The 20335-nt window shown below is 38.8% G+C and overlaps 1 protein-coding gene across 10 annotated transcripts in view; it reads left to right on the top strand.

The window, feature by feature from the left end:
* Positions 1 to 1359: 1359 nt before the first annotated feature.
* Positions 1360 to 20335, top strand: part of POLG2 (DNA polymerase gamma 2, accessory subunit) — a 36992-nt gene continuing 18016 nt past the window's right edge. For 2 of the 10 annotated variants that reach the window (XM_033089867.1, XM_033089868.1), the window contains exons 1-8: positions 1708 to 2813; positions 6369 to 6495; positions 6609 to 6720; positions 7879 to 8052; positions 8910 to 9050; positions 11173 to 11253; positions 13482 to 13582; positions 15283 to 15400. In XM_033089867.1, the coding sequence (XP_032945758.1) occupies positions 2249 to 2813; positions 6369 to 6495; positions 6609 to 6720; positions 7879 to 8052; positions 8910 to 9050; positions 11173 to 11253; positions 13482 to 13582; positions 15283 to 15400 (1419 nt within the window). In that variant the 5' untranslated portion in view covers positions 1708 to 2248. Of the gene's footprint in view, positions 2814 to 6368; positions 6496 to 6608; positions 6721 to 7878; positions 8053 to 8909; positions 9051 to 11172; positions 11254 to 13481; positions 13583 to 15282; positions 16798 to 19317; positions 19623 to 20335 lie in introns of those variants that run through there. The other 8 variants (XM_033089873.1, XM_033089874.1, XM_033089866.1 and 5 more) reach the window with 7 other exon arrangements.

Here is a 20335-nt window from a genome sequence, read left to right as displayed (position 1 = left end):
AAAGGAGATACTAAACTAGATGTGAAGCAATCAACTACAGCCTACCTTCTATTGGTTAGTGTGAGAACAACATGGGTGACTGTTCCTTGTGCAAAATTTAGCATTTGAAAAGCTCCAAATAACTTTTTTCAAAAGATGATATTCATGCTCTTCACTGTATTGTGAATTACTGGAATGCTGAACAAAGCTAAGACTTTACATCTTTTAAGATAAGGTTGGCAAGAGCTAAGTTTCAATTTTTCAGTGTCCAGATTATTAACAAATTACAGTCTAAACAGGCTTCCAGGGGCTCTTAATTATAGTCACACTGGGAGTCATTAAATATCTTTCTAATAACCCAGGGAACTTGAGAGGACTCCAAACTGTAAGGTCTATTCATATTTAAATGAACACAAAAAAAATCCTTGTCAAAATTAATGGTTAACCAAGAGGAAGCAACATAACCAAAAACACTGACCATAGTACAAGTCTTGTTAGGGTCAACATGGGTTTATTTCTAGAAAGATTCAGGGAGTAACCAGATTTAATTCCAGCTCACCAACCTAATACTGTATTTACTAATGGCTAGAAATAGGTCTGAAATGTCTTCCCGGAGCATCTGGTATATATGTTCTTGCCAGGAGACGAGAGTTCTTCATGAGACTTCATTGAAATTCTGATTATTAAACTTGAGGCTTTAGTTGGTATTAATGCCTTACCTCTAAAATACAAAACTAGAATTTGTGAGGGGATGGGGAGTGGTAATTTTAGGACTAATACATTGAAAACCGATTCAACCTTAACAGTTTTCAGTAGCATGGTAGGTCAAATTCATTAATGACTTAAGCTTTCAGGATAGGTTGGAGTATTATTTTACTGTTGAATGTCTAACGTGGGCCTTTTAATTTGTAAACACTGAAATGTGGAAAACATTTACCTTTGAAGTTTTAAAAGACAGTCCACTTTTTAGCATGTGTGTTGTGTCCAGCCTGTGGTTGTCTTAACTAATAAATGTGATTTTACTCCCCATTCTCTCTCTTATTTATTTGCGTATAGGCCTCTCTTCCGGTGTGTTTCCTTAGTGTGGGAAACACGTTAACAGTGCCCAGCTTTGCAATTAATATAATTGCCTTTCCAGCAATGCTGTTGAAATTTTGTAGTTTTTTACAAAACTGCACATTTACGTGGTTTTCTGAGGTTGTCCAACCACCTTAAACGTGATGAAAATTTTAAACTCCTATATTAACATTAATTCAATTGCTAAGTTACTATCCTGCATAAACTGCCCTTTCTTGGTAGCTACTAAATGGCATTTAGTAGCTTGCTCCTAATTTACCTGGATTTATCTTTCAAGTTTCCCCCACCACTTTAAGGGAAGCTAGCTAGAAGTAGGAATCGAGGGTTTTGGAGTCAACTGTTTTCATCTGGGTTGTACCATTTTCCCGATATTTGGGTAGTTTTTAAGTTAAAATGGAGGTTGTAAACTCGAAAGCTTGCTAGGTAATCGTGGATCTTCGTTTAAGTTTTATTGCACGTTTTGATGAACCCCCTAGAAAGGACCTGTGGTAAAAGTTTGTACACAATGGTCTCGGTGCCTCCACGTTCATCTGCGGGGCTTGTGAACATCACTGGGTCAGGTGCTACTGGCCGAGAAGTCGATTCCCCTTTTGAGAGCCACTCCGCAGTGTAAAGGGACCATACCCCTTCCGGCTTCAGCCCCACCCAAACCCAGGGGAGAACCGCTCGGGTTAGGCACGCGCTGGTGGTGCGTTTAATACTTAGAGTTGCAAGGAAGACCTGGGTGTCTACATAAAAGACTAAGACTTTAAAAACGGGAACCAAAGTTTATTTTCGTTAATACTTAAGCTTGACATGGTTTAAATGGTGATTTGGAGAATAAGTATTCTGATGTCTGGCTTGCAAGAAAGGGAAGGAAACTAATGCTGACTCAACAGTGGCTACAGCATCGTAGCGAAAATAAGATGGGAATGACCTTTACCGGTGCTGGTGAGGACATAAAAAAATTGCTGGGGGAGCCGTCTTCATCGAGGAGCAGGAGCACCACTTTTAAGAGTCCGCCATGGCGAGTGCGGGAGGCCCGCAGCGGCCGCAGCCGGAACACAGTGACGCACTTCCGTGGGCTGGGTCGACTGCGCAAAAACTCACTTCCGTTGCGCCTCTGCAGTTAGTCCCGGGATTTTTAGCAGTTGCAGCGGTTTGCTGGGATCACCAGCAAATAGGAGACTGAGCTCTTTAACTCCCAAGGGCGATGCGCTCCGGTGCGATCGTCAAGGCCTGCCAGAAAGTCTGCAGGTGCCTGTTGTCTGGGTTTGGGGGTCGAGTAGATGGGGGCCAGGCAGAGCGGTTGACGGAAGGGAGTAGCCCGCTCCGAGGGCCCTTGAGGTCACACGCGGAGCTCTCCCAGGGGAGCGAATCAAGAGAAGCCTCAAAGTATGGTGAGGACAGCGAAGCGCTGGTAGAAATCTGTCGGAGAAGGCATTTCCTCAGTGGCACCAAGCGACAAATTAGCCTACATTCTCTCCTGACCGGATGCCACTCCGGTTTTGGCCCCTTGGGCATAGAGTTACGGAAGAACCTGGCAGCAGAATGGTGGTCCTCGGTGGTGGTGTTTAGGGAACAGCAGGTTTTTCCGGTAGACGCCCTCCACCATGAACCAGGCCCTTCGCTGCCCGGGGACAGTGCCTTCAGGTTAGTTTCTGCAGAAACTCTACGCGAAATCTTGCAAGACAAAGAGCTCAGTAAGGAACAGCTAATAGCATTTCTTGAGAACTTATTAAAAACTTCTGGGAAACTACGGGAGAACCTTCTTCACGGTATGCTTCACGATTTGATGCTTCAAAATAGGTTGTTGGGTGGAAAGGCAGTCTCGCTCGGTTTCGCGAATTCCACCTTTAATTCACGTGGAAAGGAAGTTACCTGGTTCACAAATTTTTGAAGTAGTTGGGTGTGTTGATCGTGGAATCGTTACTGTTCCTTAAAGAATCTGGCTGACGGACCTGGTAACGCTCTCAGTTTCACGGGGCAATCTTTTAGAGTTCAATTGAGGAGCCCTAGAATTAGGAACTACATTAAGTCATGTATTTGAATCATTTGTTCATCATTACTAAAATGTTTATAAATATTTCCACAGTCACCCTGCAGTTTTACACACAGTAGATTAATCAAAGCTCATTTTTATAAAGCAAAGAGAAAATACCCTACCCCGTTTTTTTGTTTTTTGTTGTTTTTTTTTTTAACTGAAAACTGATCTGCAATCTGTTGTTTGGAGAGCCCTTTAGGTAATTTTTGAGTTTGCAAAATAATAAGACTAATCAAGCCTTATAAGTGATTCTTGAATAAATACATACACAGCAACTTATAGGGGACCATTTGCCTTTAAAGTAAAATAGAACATGATTGCAGAGACACTGACAAAAAATTCAGGTTCTTTACAGGACAGACTTGCTGCCACAGCATCTCATCTTTGTAAAGTGCTATCCTTGCCATTTTTCATTAAGTGATACTATAAAGTAACTTAAAATAACCAATGTCCATGGTTCTCTGAAAATTAGTACCTATATTGTAACTTTTACAGATTTCCTTAAGAAAATAAAGCAAACTAAAACAAACTTGAAAAAATGACAGTTTTGCTTTGTACTACGTAATTATTCCATGATGACTTGATTTTGGAAGCATTAAATCACTGCTCATTACCATGTTCCAGAACAAATCAATCTTTTCTTCCTTATTAGAAAATGAAATTTAGCTCTTTTAAATGTCCATTCATCAAAGCATCTATGGTGTGCTAGACATTTTCTTGCCTTTAGAAATCTTAAATCCATTTATTTGCGGAATCCTTTGGTTGTCGAGTGTTTTTAGCTGAGTTACTCAGTTTGCCTTTTCTTTCTATTCCCAGTGCTCTTGCTCTCTTTATTTCTTGTCTGAACTATTAGTGGTAGCCACTGCTTATGACTAGTTTTTAAAAATTCTCAGCCATTATGTCTCCAAGTATTGTTACCACCCCATTCTCTTTCTTCTGTCCTATGACTAATTACACATATGTTAGATATTTTCACCATCTTGTCATCTTGAACAAAATCATATTTTAAAGTCTGTGTGTGTCATAACTCATATGTCTGTTTCTAGTATCTGTTTTTCTCTGGGCTTTGGGTCATTTGAACATTCTGATATTCTAGGTAATTTGTGTAAAAATTGTAGAGATAAATTGAGGCTTTGGGTCGTGTTTTCTTCCTCTTGGGAGGATTTACTTTTGCTTTTGGCAGGCAGCTAAAGTGCGAGCATATCTTCTTAATACAATTCAGGATTAAGGTAATTGGAGGCTGGGCTTCAGTCATTTCACTTCATCTCTACTCCTAGAGTGTAGCTCTTTGAGTGTCCCTCGTGAAAGGCTGGGGTGTGAACCAGGGCCCCTTCTCCTTGATGAGCCAGGAACTACAATTTTTGTACTTCCCAATCCCATAAGATGTCAGGAAGCTCTGCTCAGCACTTCAGCGTCTCTGCTCTACTACTTGAGTATTGGAAAAGCATCACTAAAGGTTGGGTTCACCTCTCTGCTCTTCCCTATTCTCCGAATTTTGGACCCTCAAGTCCTGACTGCCTTGATAGCTCTCCTATGTCTTTAAATAGATTTTTTTTTTTAATTAAAGTTCATTGGGATGTCATAAACAGATTTTTAAAAAAAGTTTCTTGACCAAGTTTTTGTTGTTTTGTTGTTATAAAAAAGTTTTGTTGTTATCAACAAGCTAGTCTGCTATTATCAGAAATGGAAATCTCAAGTAACTTTTGAATACAGTGCTGTCATTTAATGGGATATAATCTTTTATATAACTAGCATAGAGAACTACAAAAAAATCTTGAATTTAGATTTAAAGCAAATGGATGGACGATTAATATTATTAGAAACCAAGCTTAACGTTATTATAAACCAAGGTTTTTTACTGTAATAGTACAGAGATACAAATAGAAGACAAGAATAAACTTTGTCGTGTTAAACTTGAATTGGCAATATCAGTATGAACTCAAGATTTTAAAAAATAATCTATTTCCTAACTTTCTTCATGGAACAACAGTAATGAGCACAACCTTATACCCAGATTTTGGTTTCGAAAATGAATCAGTGCTTGGAGAAATGGCTGATTCCAGGTCTGGGGCAGGGAAAGCCCAAGGTCAGTTTGGGACATTTTGTGATGCTAGAAAGCAAAGAATTACTCGAAGACGAGTGGGGTCATGCCAAAAGGACACAGATGCTGGCTTCAAGGAGACTCCCAGTGGCTACATTTAGGACAAACTGAACATTAGAGTAAATATTGATGGTAATGGATCATAATACATTAAATAAAAAATTTAAACCATAGTGTTAATCAAAAAATAAGTAATCGAGGCTGCTGTTGGCGGGAGAAGTTGGAGAAAGTTTGTTTTTACAGAAGCTATGCAACAAATGTAAAAAGAAAAATAGAAAGAAATGTAGAAAAATCACCATGTTATGATTTTGCAATCCTCAAGGACATAATAATGGAGTCAAGAAAGGCTCATCAGTGGATTCTAAAATACTGGGTGAAAAGTTGCTCCGGAGCAGAGTATTGTTGGGGAATGGATTACCTTAATCAGGTAGTCAAATTTCTTTCATTGGTAGTGGGATAATCTGATACTGTGTTCTTCCTATTAGGATGTAATAAGACATAACATCAACTATGTAGTATTTATTCCTGCTAAAAATGATTAACCCAAATTAAATCATAAGGAAGCAATCAGACAAATCTCTGATGTGAGATAATCTATGACTGGCCTGGACTCAAATCAAAAGTTAATGTCATTAAAAGCAAAGTTAGAGACGAGTCAGGGGAAATGTTCTAGATTCAAAGATTAGAGACCTAATCAAAATACAGTGCATGAACCTTAATTAGGGAGAAAGAGAACAGCAATAAATAACATTTTGGGTGACAAGTGGAGAAAATAGAATATCGACCATATGTTAGATGAAATTATGGTATTACGATTAATTTTATGGTGTAATAATGGTATGCAGAGAATATTTTTAATTTTAGGAGATGCTTGCTGAAATGTTTTTGGGGTGAACAAAAAGAAAACAAATGTGGCAAAATGTTGACGATTGGTGAATCTACGTGTAGGGTTTACAGGTGTTTCTTGTACTATTCTTTCAATTTTTCTTGTAGATGTGGAAAATCTTCAAACTGAAAGTTTGGGGGGAAACTACCTAAAATTCAGTGGTGATTAAGATCTACCTTAATAGCTCCATGGTCCTTGTACTGCTGTGTTAGCATTATTATTACTCATTTGTCTATAAATTGACCAAAATGATTTGGGTTTATAGAAGAGATTTGTATGATGATTGATTTATCTTTTGACAGGTGCCTTGGAGCATTATGTTCATTGCCTGGATCTGGTAAACAAGAAGCTTCCTTATGGCCTTGCTCAGATCGGAGTGTGTTTTCATCCCGTTTCTGAAACTAAGCAGACACCTGACGGTGTTAAAAGGTACAGAACAATGGCAAATAACTTGGCCTTGTATTTACAGTCAAGAACGAGTCATTTTCACTTTGAGACCGATTATATAATTTTCAAGTAAGTAACTCTGATATCTCTTATAGCCAAAGCATTGGTGAGAAGACTGAAGCTTCACTGGTGTGGTTTACTTCCGCAAGAACTGCCAGCCAGTGGCTTGATTTCTGGTTACGTCATCGACTCCTGTGGTGGAGAAAGGTAGTACAATACTCACCCTTAACTTAATAGTGAATAAGGAAACCGTCTTAATGTGTCAGAGATGATACCTGTACTAAATGACATTTTCTTCGATGCAGGTATGTTACGAGACAACTATGCCAAATCAACAAGTATAAATAAAAAACTCTTGGCAATGATTTTTGTTGTTCCCATATAACAAAGTTACTTTGGTAAAGACATTTGTTGATACCTCTCTTGCTCAGGAGGCTTTGTTGATAAGCCTTTACATTCAAGGTAAAGTTCAATTCCTTCACCTGGCATTCCTGGCTGGTGTAGAGTGTGACCTTTGCCCACTCTTACAGCTTCAACGTTTGCTTCCTACCTCCATGAATTCTCCTTATTAGTCCTATGCTTCTGTAATTTGTAATCAAGTTTTAGTATATGCTGAAGGGAAAAGAGTTGAAGTAAGCATTTTGTCTCTCCATTGTCTTACCTTTCTCCAACTCTTAAAATCCCTGAACACCCACCTGAACTAAGTGGAATAATCACAAATAATCAAGCTTTTCACAAGGATAAGAATGATGAGTATAGGATACTTTCTTCTTTTTTTTTCCCCTGAACTTTCTCCATGTCTTTAGGGACAAACTTTCTTTTTTTTCCCCTTCTTCTGCTCCCCACCCGCTCCTCTCAAGCCGTTGTTTCTCAGTCTGGTTGTGTAGGACACAGCTCCCTGGCCCAGGCTGGTATTATGAGCCTTGCGCTCCCCGCTGCTGAGGCAGTGGGTCGTCAGTCCTTGGTCGTCAGTTCATGGCCTCTCACGCTGTCTGTTGTTCATAATCTCAGTTGTAGAGGGTGCAGCTCACTGGCCCATGAGGGAATCGAACCAGCAACCTCGGCATTAGGAACATGGTGCTCCAACCACCTGAGCCACCAGGCCAGCCCAGTACTTTCTTCTTCATCCCACTTAGTTCTTGGTTACCTTCCCCTCTTGCTAATTGACCGCATAAAAAGACCCTTGTTTTTCTCAAGTTTTTTCAGGCTGCTCAAACAGTATTTTTAGCAATACATTCACTCATATTTAATTAAACTGCAATTTTTATTTGGGAGTTGACCATTTTCATTCAGGTGCTGCATAAAAAGTCTCAGACAACTTTTTAACAGTTATTTTAAGTTAATAAGACAGACTGTCTTTTGCAGTTTGCCGTGAGCCCATCTAACTTCAGCAGCAGTGATTGTCAGGATGAAGAGGGACGAAAAGGAAACAAACTTTACTACAATTTTCCCTGGGGAAAGGAGCCAATAGAAACCCTGTGGAATCTGGAAGATCGTGAACTTTTACACATGTATCCTGGAAATGTGTCTCAATTATATGTATGTTTTACTTTGAGCTTCTATATATCCTGCACCCAGATTCTCTGTGATCATTTCTGAACCATTTGAAAATAAGCCGCAGACATGGTGCACCATGACCTCTTAATATTTCAGTATGTTTCTCAAGTGCAAGGACACCTACCTGCATTACCACAATGCAACGATTAAAATCAGGAAAGTAATAGTAATCTATTATTACCATCTAAGTCCATAGATCCCTTCAAATGTAATGGGTTATTCCCACGTGACTTTTATAGGTCCAGGAGCCAATCTAGGATCGCCTATTTCATGTAATGTCATGTATCTTTAGTCTCCTTCAAATGAACAATTCCTTTTATCTTTTCTTGTCTCTCATGACCTTGACATTTTTGAAGTGTACAGGCTAGTTACTTTGTAGAATGTTCCTTGGTTTGAGTTTCTTCCATGTTTCCACAGCCACAGAAATGGTGCTGTCCTCTTCTCAATGCATTGTATCAGGAGACTGATGATAGAAATTTTACTGGTGATATTAACTTTTATCACTTGTTTAAAAGGGTGCTACTAGGTTTCTACAATGTAAAGTTGATAAGTATTTAGTACTTATTAATTAGTGAGTAATTAATAAGCCTTTTGTGTGCCGATGCTTTATGTAAATAACTTGTTTCTCACCAAATTTTGACCTACCGGTTGCGGCATTCATTGATGATTCTTGCCCAACTCAGTTATTACCATGAGCATTACCAAATGGTGATTTTTTTAAAATTAATTTTATCATTCCTTCTAGATTTATTGATCAGTTTGTATTCTGATTCTGTAAGTAATTTTAAGAGAGAGTTCTGCTAAATGATCCTTTATTTTTGTTCTACTTTTCTGTGAAGGGCCGAGATGGACGAAAAAATGTGGTTCCTTCTGTTTTATCTATAAATGGAGATCTAGACCGAGGCATGCTGGCTTACCTCTACGATTCTTTCCAGCTGACGGAGAACTCCTTTACAAGAAAGAAAAATCTTCATAGAAAGGTGCTTTTGATATTTCCATTGATAGACTTGGGAAAGTAAAAAATGATTTCCTCCCTCCCTCTTTTTTAATATTAGTGTGCTAGGTTTCTAACATAAACTCTGAATAATAAATTTCTTTTAGTGCAAGTAATTTAAGCATCTTTCAGTTTGTTTTTAAAATCTGGCCACATGAATAACAAACAGGTTCTCATAGAATTGAACAAGACATCCCTATTGGGTAATCCCAAACGCATTTCTGTTTGATCCTGGGGAGCTAGGCAGCTATTTCTGATTCTTAGCCTCTGAGCCTTTCAATTGATAGCTTCCATTTGCATCAGAAGCTGAGTGTTAAGTGGGTTTAAATAAGACAGACCAGCAAGACTTGTGGTATTGACCTCTCTGCTTTTGGTCTGAGCCCAAGTGGCTGACCACTGGCTCGGAGGAACTAGATATGGACCTGGGTCAGGGGAAAGGCTTATTTTAGGAAAAACAGTTCTTTGGAGGGGCTCAAAATCCAGAGAGAGGAAGGGTTGAAGCTGAAGGTGAGAAATGAGTAATGGAGTAAATTTTTGAAGAAACGGGAGGGATCAAGACAGAATCAAGAGCACAAGTGGGGGATTTGTCTTGAAAAGGAGGTAGTATTTGAAACAGCCGGGAGGGAAGCAACGATGGTGTAGATATAAGTAAGCTACTGTGGCTGGTCGGCCTTTGAAGGAAGTTTTACTCATACCCTGTATTTTCTTAGGGAATTAAGAGGCAAAATTATTAGCTTAAAATGTGGGTTTAAGTGGCAAGAGTTTAGAACAGTCATATTCCCCTTGAATGTAAAAGGGAGCCCCAAATCAAAAGTTTTAACATGTTGAGTATTCATCTGGGATCGGAAACCATGAGTTTGTAGCACCATTCTGCACAGTTAAGTGATTTATTGTGCAGTGCTCATTTAGCCTGATATGACCATAGAGAAAGTCAGATTAATCAGAAAGTTCAGAAAGTCAGAACTGTTCTGGGGATCGGGATTTATAGGGTACGTGTAGCAAACAAACAAGGGGGATCATTTCTTTGTCATACCCCACATCCAAGCCATCACCAAACCTGTTTGACTCGAGCTTCAAAATACATCCTGAATCTGACCATTTCTTGCCACCTCTATTCCTTCCACTCTGATTAGGTTGGTTGTTAAGCCACCATCATTCCCTCTTCCCCCCACTGAATGGTCCTTTGGAAGGTACATGATACTTTGCTCCTCTGCTTAAAAGACTCCAGTAAGCTCCTCATCTTACTGAGAGGAAAAGCCAAAGCCCCGGAAGTGTTTTACCAAACCATTTCCTCTTCGACCTCCACCTACTATTCTCTACCTCACTCAGCCGGCACCAGCAGCACAGACCACCTTGCTGTTTCTGGAACATGCCAGGCATGCTCCTAGCCCAGAGCCGTGTCCTTTGTTCTCCCCTTTGCCTGAAACGCTCTTCCTTCCCTATCCACGTGTCTTGTTTCTCAACCTCCTTTCAAGTCTTTGCTCATATGTCACCTCAGAGAGGAGACCTCCTCTTGCCATTTATTGAAAACTGCAAACAGCCCTCCCACAACCCACCCCTTGCCAGCACTTCCTATCTCCCCGCCCCCCCCTTTTTTTTAGCATTTACTACCTTCAAATATATTCTTATTTATTTTGTTAAAATCTCTTTCTCCCCATCATGAGGGACAGTGATTTTTGTCCCCAGAATCGAGAACTGTTTCTGGCATCAAGCAGCCACTCAAATGTTGAATGGATGAATGAATAAGAAGAGTGGTGGGTTTTGTTAAGAGCAAGTCCCAATGATCAGCCACATGTTCCCCAGCTCGGTGGGGAAGGCAGTGATGCCAGGAAGGAGTTTTTTGACTGAGGGAAATGGAGTTGTCAGAAAATGGGAGAATATCAAATGAATTTATTTCTGCAGAACATCTAAGTGAAGAAATCCATGAGCAGCTGCATATAGACAGCTGAATACATAATTACATGATTTTTTTTTTAATGACCTCAGCTAGCTTCCATTTTCACACAGAAAATTTTAACCGTTTAAGGAGCTCCATGTTTGCTAGTGCTTGTATTATATTTAAATAAGATTTATTGTCCTTCCCCCACCCTCTCTTTCAATTGCTTTAGGTACTTAAACTTCACCCTTGTTTAGCCCCTATTAAAGTTGCTTTGGATATGGGAAGAGGCCCAACAGTGGAACTGAGACAGGTGGGTTAAATGAGTTTTAATGTCCTGATTTGAATTATAACCATTATTCCAAGTAAATGAGTAGCTTGCCATTTCAATTTTATTTTTATCCATTTGCTTTTAAAAAATGATAACAAAGTAATGAACTGTGGATAAATACCATGGTTAATTATAGATAATTTGAAGTATAGTATATTAAAGAGAATGAATACAATTCAGTGGATTTTGCTGTCAATGTCATGGCCGTAGTTGTATTTTTTTAGTGAGTATGCATAGTTTTGGTAATTAAAATATTTGTACAGATGTCTGGTGAGTTATTTTTTGCCCCTTTCCCTTTTTAACTTAAGATTTTGAGATTTGCTGGTATAAGTACAGGTTCTAGATCTATAATCTTATTTCTATTTTTCTAATCTATCTGGTCTAAACACTCTTGAGAAAAGCCAGGAGGGTGGTTTTAGTTGCTTTCCAGAGACCCCTTCAGCAGTCATCATTTCTGTCTGGATGACTCAGGCCCTGTACAAGGACACTACAAAGATTCACCCAGCTTTCCGCTGGGGCTTCTACGGAGGGGTCTGGGAAGGTGGGGATAGCTCAGGGACAGAGAAGGTAATAGTTTAATTTCCACTTTATCCCCCAAGGGTTGTGGCAGGCTCCCCAATACCCTGGTAGGTGCAAGGTCCTAGGTTTTTTTGCTTGAAGGACAGAAAAAAACCTCTGTTCCTTAGATTTTTGTCGTTACAATTTTAGGCCTTGTTCTGTTTTTGTTTATTTATGAGAATATAGTAGTATTTTTTGCCTTGGGTGTTTTTAATTTACCAGAAGGGTTGTATGTTGTATATATTTTTCTGTTTTTAACTTTTTTGACAGAAACTGTATGCATGTAATTTTCTGGGCTATGCAAGAATTTTTGCCAGTTATATACATAGGGATGGGATTGCTGGGTAAAATGAATATGTGTAGCCTTAATTTCACTACGTCAGCTACATTGCTGCCCAGACCGGCTGAACCTGCTTGTACTCCTCCAATCGTGAGGGTTCTCATTTCCCCGTGTCTTCAGCACTTAATCATGCTTAGAGCTTTTTCTCTCCTTTTCTACCTTTCATTAGAGCAGATTTTTCTGCTGGCCACTAATAACTTATTAAAACCCATACTTATATTGATTTTTCCCTGTTAATTTCTTAGATTTATTAATATCTGTATTCCACCTATCCCCAAAATACAAATACCTCAATACCTATTTATTTCACTATGGTCTTTCCCTGGGTGATAACACTGAATCAGAAACTCTGGGAGTGAGGCTGAGCAGTCTTGTTTTGGCAAGCCCTCCACGTGTTTCTGACGCTAGCTGAAGTTTGAGAAACAGTGCTGTAGGTAGTTCAGACATCCCACACCTCCACCCGCACTCCCTACCTGCCAGGGATTTTTGGTATTGTCTGAAGATACTTTTGTTTGTCACTAATGGGAGGGTTGGGGGCGGCTACTAGAACCTATCTAATGGAGACCAGGGAAGCTGGTAAACATCTTAATGTCAGCCAAGCTGAATGGGAGAAATCCTGCTCTAGAGTTTTAGCTCTAGATTGTTAAGGCCTTTTAAAATTTTGCTTTGTTTGGCTTCATCATGGCTTGTTAAGAATACAGTAAATTTACTGTGTCATTTATTCATCATTACTTCTTTATTTCCAGTCAGGCTTTTGTCTCCAGCATTCCACTGAAACTAATCCATCATTCTTTTCTTCTTGAAGCATTTTCTTAAGTTGGCCTCAGGAATACCGCTCTCTTGGTTTTCCTCATACTTTTCTGGCGACTTCTCCTTTGTTTCCTTTACTGACTCTTCTCTTCCTGACATGATAGTAAAACCCTAGGGCTCAGTTCTCAACTCTCAGGTGACTTTAGAGTTAACATAGCCCCTTGGACTTACTGTTTTTCTCTAATAAAATCTGTTTTGGTTTTGTTTGTGTTTTGAATAATAATGATGATAATAAAAATTATTATATTTGGTATAAAATTTTCTCAGAGAAGATTTGCATTTAGTATTCGGCTTTGCAGTGCTTAATTTCTTCATTTTCAGAGAAAGTATACAATTTATAAGTAAAAAATGTAAATTATAAACAATATTATCACGTAATTAAAGGAATTCATGCCCGTTTTAAAGATTGAAAAAAGTGATTTGTGGATTCACAAAAATAGAGTAATTACTCTAGCTACTTTTATTTCTTTCATATTTGAAGTTTTTGTATTTTTTTTCCCAGGTTTGTCAAGGGCTATTTAATGAATTGCTAGAAAATGGAATTTCTGTGTGGCCTGGTTATTTGGAAACTGCGCAATCCTCGTTGGAACAACTTTATTCCAAGTAAGAATTGTCTTCCTTTTCACTATATTTATTCAGAGTTTTTGATTATATGGTATTTCTTTACTTTATGAGTAACAAATAAATGTCTTCTAAGTATACCTATATATAATATAATTCAAAAGTGTTCCCACCTACAGAAACGTGCCCTTAGTTAATTGCTGCAGCAGGGAATAATATTCATCAAATATATTCAAGCACGTACTATGTGCAACTTCAAGATGTTATGTCATAAGTATGTATACCTGAGTGTATCAGTTTATGAGGGATGGAATGATATATATTGGATGCATTTATTGAGTCGGGACTCAGGGAACATGAGTGGAGTGCCTTTTCCTTGCTGTTGTGGTTCATTCTGAGGCTGAGTAACTTCATCTCTGAGGACAGAACTGTTCCCTCAGTGACCGGCACCTGTGTTCATCTGACTGCTCAAGACCAAAACCTGGATATGTTGTCCTTAGCGCCTCCCTCTTCCTTACTCTCCGTCACTAATGTTGTCAGCCTGCCTCTTAAATATATTTCATATCTGTATCTCCCCGTCTTCACTGCCACTATCCAGTGAAGGTCAGTTAAGGTCACCAATAGCTTGGCTGGATTATTGAAATATTCTCATAATTCATCTCCCTGTCTCTCTTACCCTCTTCTATTTCATTAGCTTCTGTTTTTTGTTTTTTAAATAAAGGAATTCATTCTTTCTTCCTTTGGGTTTATTTTATTTTTTTTTTGCTTTTTGTGTTGAATACATATCTTTTGGGTGAAAAGTTGTGAAGCTTTGTGTTTTGCTCCTCAGTTCTCTAATAACTTGTTAAAATGCACCTTTCAGATGATGTCAGAAGAAAAGTAGGTGTCCATGGGTAAAGCAACTTGTTTGATCATATATAAAATGGAGGGGCGGTACTTGAACTTCCCAGTTCTCTCAGGTTCTAAAATTGTATTCTTTGAGTCATGTGGACATTATCAAGTTATAGATGTTCTTTATGTGGTAATGGCTTTATTGTTTCAGGACAGTTTTACCCAAATATTTATTAAGCACCTACTATGCTTTATGTACTTTGATACAGCAGTAAATAAGGCGGAAAAGTTCCCTGTTTTTATGAGGCTTATATTTTAGTGAGGCAAAATAGACAATAAACAAGTAAATAAACAAATAAGACAATTTCTGATGGAGTCCTAAAAAGAAGAGAAACATGAATGAGATGGTGTGATGGGGTAAACAGAAAGAAGGCCAGTGTGGATATATTTAACTGTTGCTGAACTAGAAACTATAAATTAGCATACAAAATTATATATTAAGCATGATTTGGGCATGATTTATTTGTTGTACACTGGATTTTTATTATAGTAGCATTATAAGAGACTTTACTTTTTCTTGGACTGTATCGAAGTACCAAAAGGCCGAGGTTATTCTGAGGTTCATCCATCTCACCCCAAATTATATGCCGAGGAACCAGTGTTTATCAGATTTTATTTTCTCTTCTGACTTTAAAGCTATTACAAATCAGAAACTTTCTGAAAATTTTACTTTGAATGTGATTTAGAATCTTGAAAAAGGTGTTTTTTTGGTATAGCTCTCAAGCCCTGCTTTTGAGTTTTGTGATTCTTGAAAGTGGCATGGACTCGAAAGTAATTAAAGCTGGTAATAGGGTGATTTTACAATTTATATTTGTGTACGTGTATTTTGTTTAACTACTTTTTTTTCTTAGATATGATGAAATGAGTATCCTCTTCACAGTTTTGATTACTGAAGCTACTTTGGAGAATGGATTAATACATCTGAGAAGTAGAGACACCACAATGAAGGAAATGATGCATATATCCAAAGTAAAAGACTTTTTAACCAAGTATATATCATCAGCTAAGAATTTATAGATTTTAATATTGGTATAATAAATATTCGCCTTTCCTAATTTGGTTGTCTTCTAGCAACTTAGATTTTTTTTAGTCCCTTTGCACTTAAGAAGTGGACATGTTTGGTGCTTTTTTGATTCCGTTTTTATTATCTATATTTCTTGATGTATTCCATTGTATAAGGAATATGTTCAGCTACAAGAAACAAAAATCCTCCTATTCTAGATTAAGCGAATTGAAAATTGTTTTTCTCATAACAAGAAATCTAGAGGGTAGACTGTCCAGAGCTGGTATAATCGTTTCCTCCGTAGTTAGGGACTCAGGCTTTTGCTATCTTTCTGTTCCACCATCTTTAGTATGTTGGCTTTTATCTTTTATACTTGTTGCTTCATGGTCACAAGGTTGTCTGCTGTGTTTCTAGTCTTCTCGTCCACATTCTAGTTAGGATGTCAAAGAGAAAAGAGGTAGCCAGCCAAGACTCTTCCCCTTTTAATTAGGAAAGTAAATTTTTCCAAGACATCCCAATCAGAAGACTTGTTTACATTTCATTGGTCAGAACTTGGTCACGTGGTCATTCCTAGGCCAATCACTATCCAAGGGAATGAGAATATAATGACTAATTTGGATCAGACACAATTTTTCCCTTAACAGCTATGGCAGTGTCTTATTCTCTCTGAAGTGGGTTTTGTTAGCAGGAAAGATGGGATCTTCATGGAATCTGCTGCATTATATTGTCAAATACCGAAGATTAACCTAAAACTAAACTAAATTAGGACATTTATTGATTTTTGAAAAGCTAGCGAAAATAAATGTTAGATGGCATCATCTTAACTGTTACAGTGTATTTCACGTCTGATTCTAATAGATATGTTTATAAGAAATCCTTGAACTTATATGTGATCATGTCTGTGTTAATTTTACTATCATTACCAACCTGACAAAAATTCCAACTAATCATTTGTGTAAAATATCTGGAAAAGTTGGCTAACTTATTTTTTTTTAAAATTTTTATTGTTAGCTTCAGTGGCTAACTTATTTGACTTTACTTGGTAGATTTTTATTTTTTGGTTATTTTCTGCTGTCATGGAGAATTTCATACACAAACATACAGAATAGTATAAATTAACCCCATGTACCAGCAACCATCTTGTCTTGACCATTCTTGTCTCATCTCCCCAACATTACCCTTCCAGATTATTTTGAAGTAGATTACAGCTATCATTTCACTTGTAAATATTTTAGTTAAAGATCTTTGTTAACCATTATCACACCTAAAAAAATTAACCCTATATGATACTAAGGAATTATTGACAATTTCCTTGGGTTTAACGATAATGATATTATGGCTTTATTTTTCTTTTTAAAAAGTCCTTATAGAGACATCTGAGACTTGCTGTAAAAAGCTCCAGTTTAAACCAAAAAAAAAGTGGTGGATTATAGATGAAAAATAAGAATAGCACTGAGTTGTTAAAACTGAGTGACGGGTATATGGGTGTTCTTTGTGTCCTGCCTCTATTTTTGTGTATGAGAATTTTCATAGTAAGTATTAAAAAACCAATTATTTGATATCAGATATCCACTCAGTTCCAATTTGTGTTGTTCGTTGGAATCAGAGTCAAAATAAGACTCATCTGTTGATACTGGTTTTTAGGTTTGGGACCCTTTTATCCTATAGATTCAATCTCTGTCTCTCATAAGAAATTACGTTATTATGGGGTTTTCTATTCTTTGGATTTTATTTATTACATCCCCATGGTGTAGTTTAACTTGTTCCTCTCTCTATAGTTCCTATAGATTGAAAGTTGAATCCAGAGGCTTGATCAGCTTTTAAGTTCAATTTTGGGGGCAAGATTATTCCATAGGTTGTTGTGTTCTCCCATCAGGAGTCGGTAATGTCTAGTTGTTTTTCTTTTGGGGATACTAGCTATCATTGATCAGTGCCTAGATCAGTCAGTTCATTAGAGGTGGCAAAATGGTGATATTTTGATTCTGTCTCCCTTTTTCATTCGTTGGCTAGAATGTTTCTATAGAGAAAAAACATCTCATCTACTGTTTGCTGAGAGGTATGAGAAAGGTTTGGGATAAATGCTGGATTCGTCCCCTTTAAAGTTAATCTTTTTGATGCTAAAATTGTCCTACCTTTGGCCAGTGGGAACCTTTTCAAGTTGGTCTAGAGTCCTTTTGACCCAACTTTAGTAGTCTTTGATAGCTTGGTATCTAGTATCTAATATGGAGATTGTATATTTCAGAGTTTTGCCAAGGAGACCATATTATGGGTAGTAGGGATGCTCATTGTTTAGAAGGTGGTTTTTGTTTCTGGGCCTTTTTGGTGTTCAAAGCTAGCAAATATGTAGGTGTGTGTCTGTGTGTGTGTGTGTGTGTGTGTGTGTGTGTGTGTTAATCTTTATTGAAATATAATTTGCACAAAGTAAATTGATCTATTTTGACTTATACAAATATAGGTTTTGAGAAATGTGTAACCACCACCACAATGATAATATAGAACATTTCCATGCCCCAAAAAAGTCTTTCCATGCCCCTTTTGGACTATAGAGTTTTTACTTAACCTCTTCTCTCACACATCTGCATCTCCTCCAATGCCTAGAATCCCAATTCTCAAGAATGCTGAGGGTGATAGAATTAGAAGGCCGTGCCACACGTGCTCATTTATTTGCTCTAGCTCATCTGAATCACGCAGTCTCAGAATTGCAAGACCAATATTACCACTGTATGCCTACTTAAAATTTTAAATTTCGTTTTTGCAGTTTGGGTTCAATACTTAGTTTTAAATATAACTGTGAGACCCTAAAAAGTTTGTTTGATTATGGCTTAAATAACAGAAATTTGTTGTCATAGTTCTAGAGACTAGAAGTCAAAAATGAAGGTGTCAGCAGGGATGCTTCCTTCTGAGGGCCGTTATGTTCCTAATGTTCCTTGTCTTGTAGATGACTACCTCCCTGTCTAAAAAGTTTAATTTTTAAAAGGAATTTTTCTGAAGAAAATCTCAGTCCTGCCCACAGGTACCTTTATTCAGGTACCTCGTCTTCTTAGGAGCCTCAGCCTTCACAGGGGATTGTATTCCTGGGCTCAGACTGTAGAATGCCTTAACACGCAACTAGAATGTCTACACTGCAGCTGAGGGAAGTAGTGTTTCTGGAAGATTGTGTCAGCGGTGTCCCAACTGTGGTTACACATCAGAAGCTCCTGTGGAGCTTTTCAAAAATACCTTTGAGCCCTAACCCAGACCCACTAAATCTCTGGCAGTGGGACCCATACAGATATATTTTTTAAAATTTACAGGTGGTTTCTGATGTTTACACCAGTAGTAACCACCAGTAATCTTATCAGAGAGCTGCATACTCAAATAGTATTATTATGACAGACTTCCGTCAAACACGATTACTTTTAATAAAGTTCTCTTTCCTAATACCCTTCTTAGGTATTACACCATACCAGTGTATATTGAAAGATATTATTAGAAATTGTTCTATGGAACTCATTGCTGATTTAGCCTTAAGAATGTGCTTGAAGGCCTTTGTTTGCTGGATTATATTACGTCTTTCTGTGAGGAAGCACGGGAGACATTCCTCAGATTTAAATACCAGGGATATTGTGCTTCTCCTGAAGACTGGGCCTGGTGCTATGTGTTATATATTTATTTGTTCATTCACAAGGACTTTTTGAGCACCTGAGTCCCAGGGACTCCAGGTGCTGGGGACGTGGCGGAGACCAACACAGACAAGGCCCTGGGAGGGGTGGGAGGGGGGACAGACAACAGCAGGTAGGCGCATAGGCAGTTAGGGGCAATTTCAGACAGTGGTAGTGTGGTCAAGGAACTAGAACAGGATGATGACCACGGAGATCATGGCTGGCGTGGTGTGCTTCCACAGGTAGTCAGGGAAGCCATCGTGAGACCCAATGATAGAAGGAGCCAGCCGGGTGGAGATCTGGGGCGGCCCCTTCTGCACAGAGGGACCAGCGAGTCCAAGGCCTTTAGGAGAGAAAAGGCATGGAGGGATCAAGGAACAGAAAGCAGGCCGGGGCGCTGGAGCAGGTGAGCAGAGGGGAGATGGGTAGAAGGTCACACGGGGTGGGGGTCCACATCACTAAGAGTCATGCAGGCCATAAGGAGTGTGGAAGCCACTGGGGCAGGAGGGGACAGTTTAAGCAGAGAAGGGACCTACTGTTACTTTGAAAAGATGAGTGTGGAGAATGGAATGTAGAGCAGCAGAAGGGAAGCAGGGAGATCTGTTGGGCCTCTGACAACAGCCCAGTGATGGTGGCCAGGATAATAAAGGTAGCAGCACCCTTCTTAGACCCGGCAAGAGGAGCCCCTGCCCTGGTTCCTGCACTTTAGAGGGTCCTGCTCTCGCCCTTCTCCAGCTATACCCTTCCCCATGGGATGTCTGAAGGGCCAAGGAGACATGCTTAGAGGTCATCGTAATCCTTGGGTGTCTAATTTTTCTCACCTATAAGTTTATGTGCTACTGGAGATCTCAGTTACTGTGTCTGGGTGTGTACTGGGGAAGGGTCAAAGGTGAGGCACTAGTCCGTGCCCCCACAGGGCAGTAACTAAGAAAGACGGAAATGACGAGCTTCAGGCATCACAAAACCCCTACTGATCATTCCTCTGGTTCAGTCTCCCCTTTCCATCTTGGGGAGAAGCAGCATTGAGAGAAGGCCTTAGGCTGTAATCCACCAGCCCTGGCAGCAGAAGGGGCGGCTGGTCAGAGTACACCTATAAGCTACTCCTCATCCCAACAAGGTTTCTGTGCTGCACTGGTGTCACCCTGTATGTTTCTCCCTTTCCCAGTTTTCTATTGGATTGTTGGTCTTAATGATTTGTAAAAGCTCATTATATATTACGGAACTCCATACTTGATCTGAGATGGGGGTCAAAATATTTCC

Source organism: Rhinolophus ferrumequinum, chromosome 21 (genome assembly GCF_004115265.2).
Source record: "Rhinolophus ferrumequinum isolate MPI-CBG mRhiFer1 chromosome 21, mRhiFer1_v1.p, whole genome shotgun sequence".
Taxonomy (NCBI): domain Eukaryota; kingdom Metazoa; phylum Chordata; class Mammalia; order Chiroptera; family Rhinolophidae; genus Rhinolophus; species Rhinolophus ferrumequinum.
This window is presented reverse-complemented; position numbering and strand designations above follow the sequence as displayed.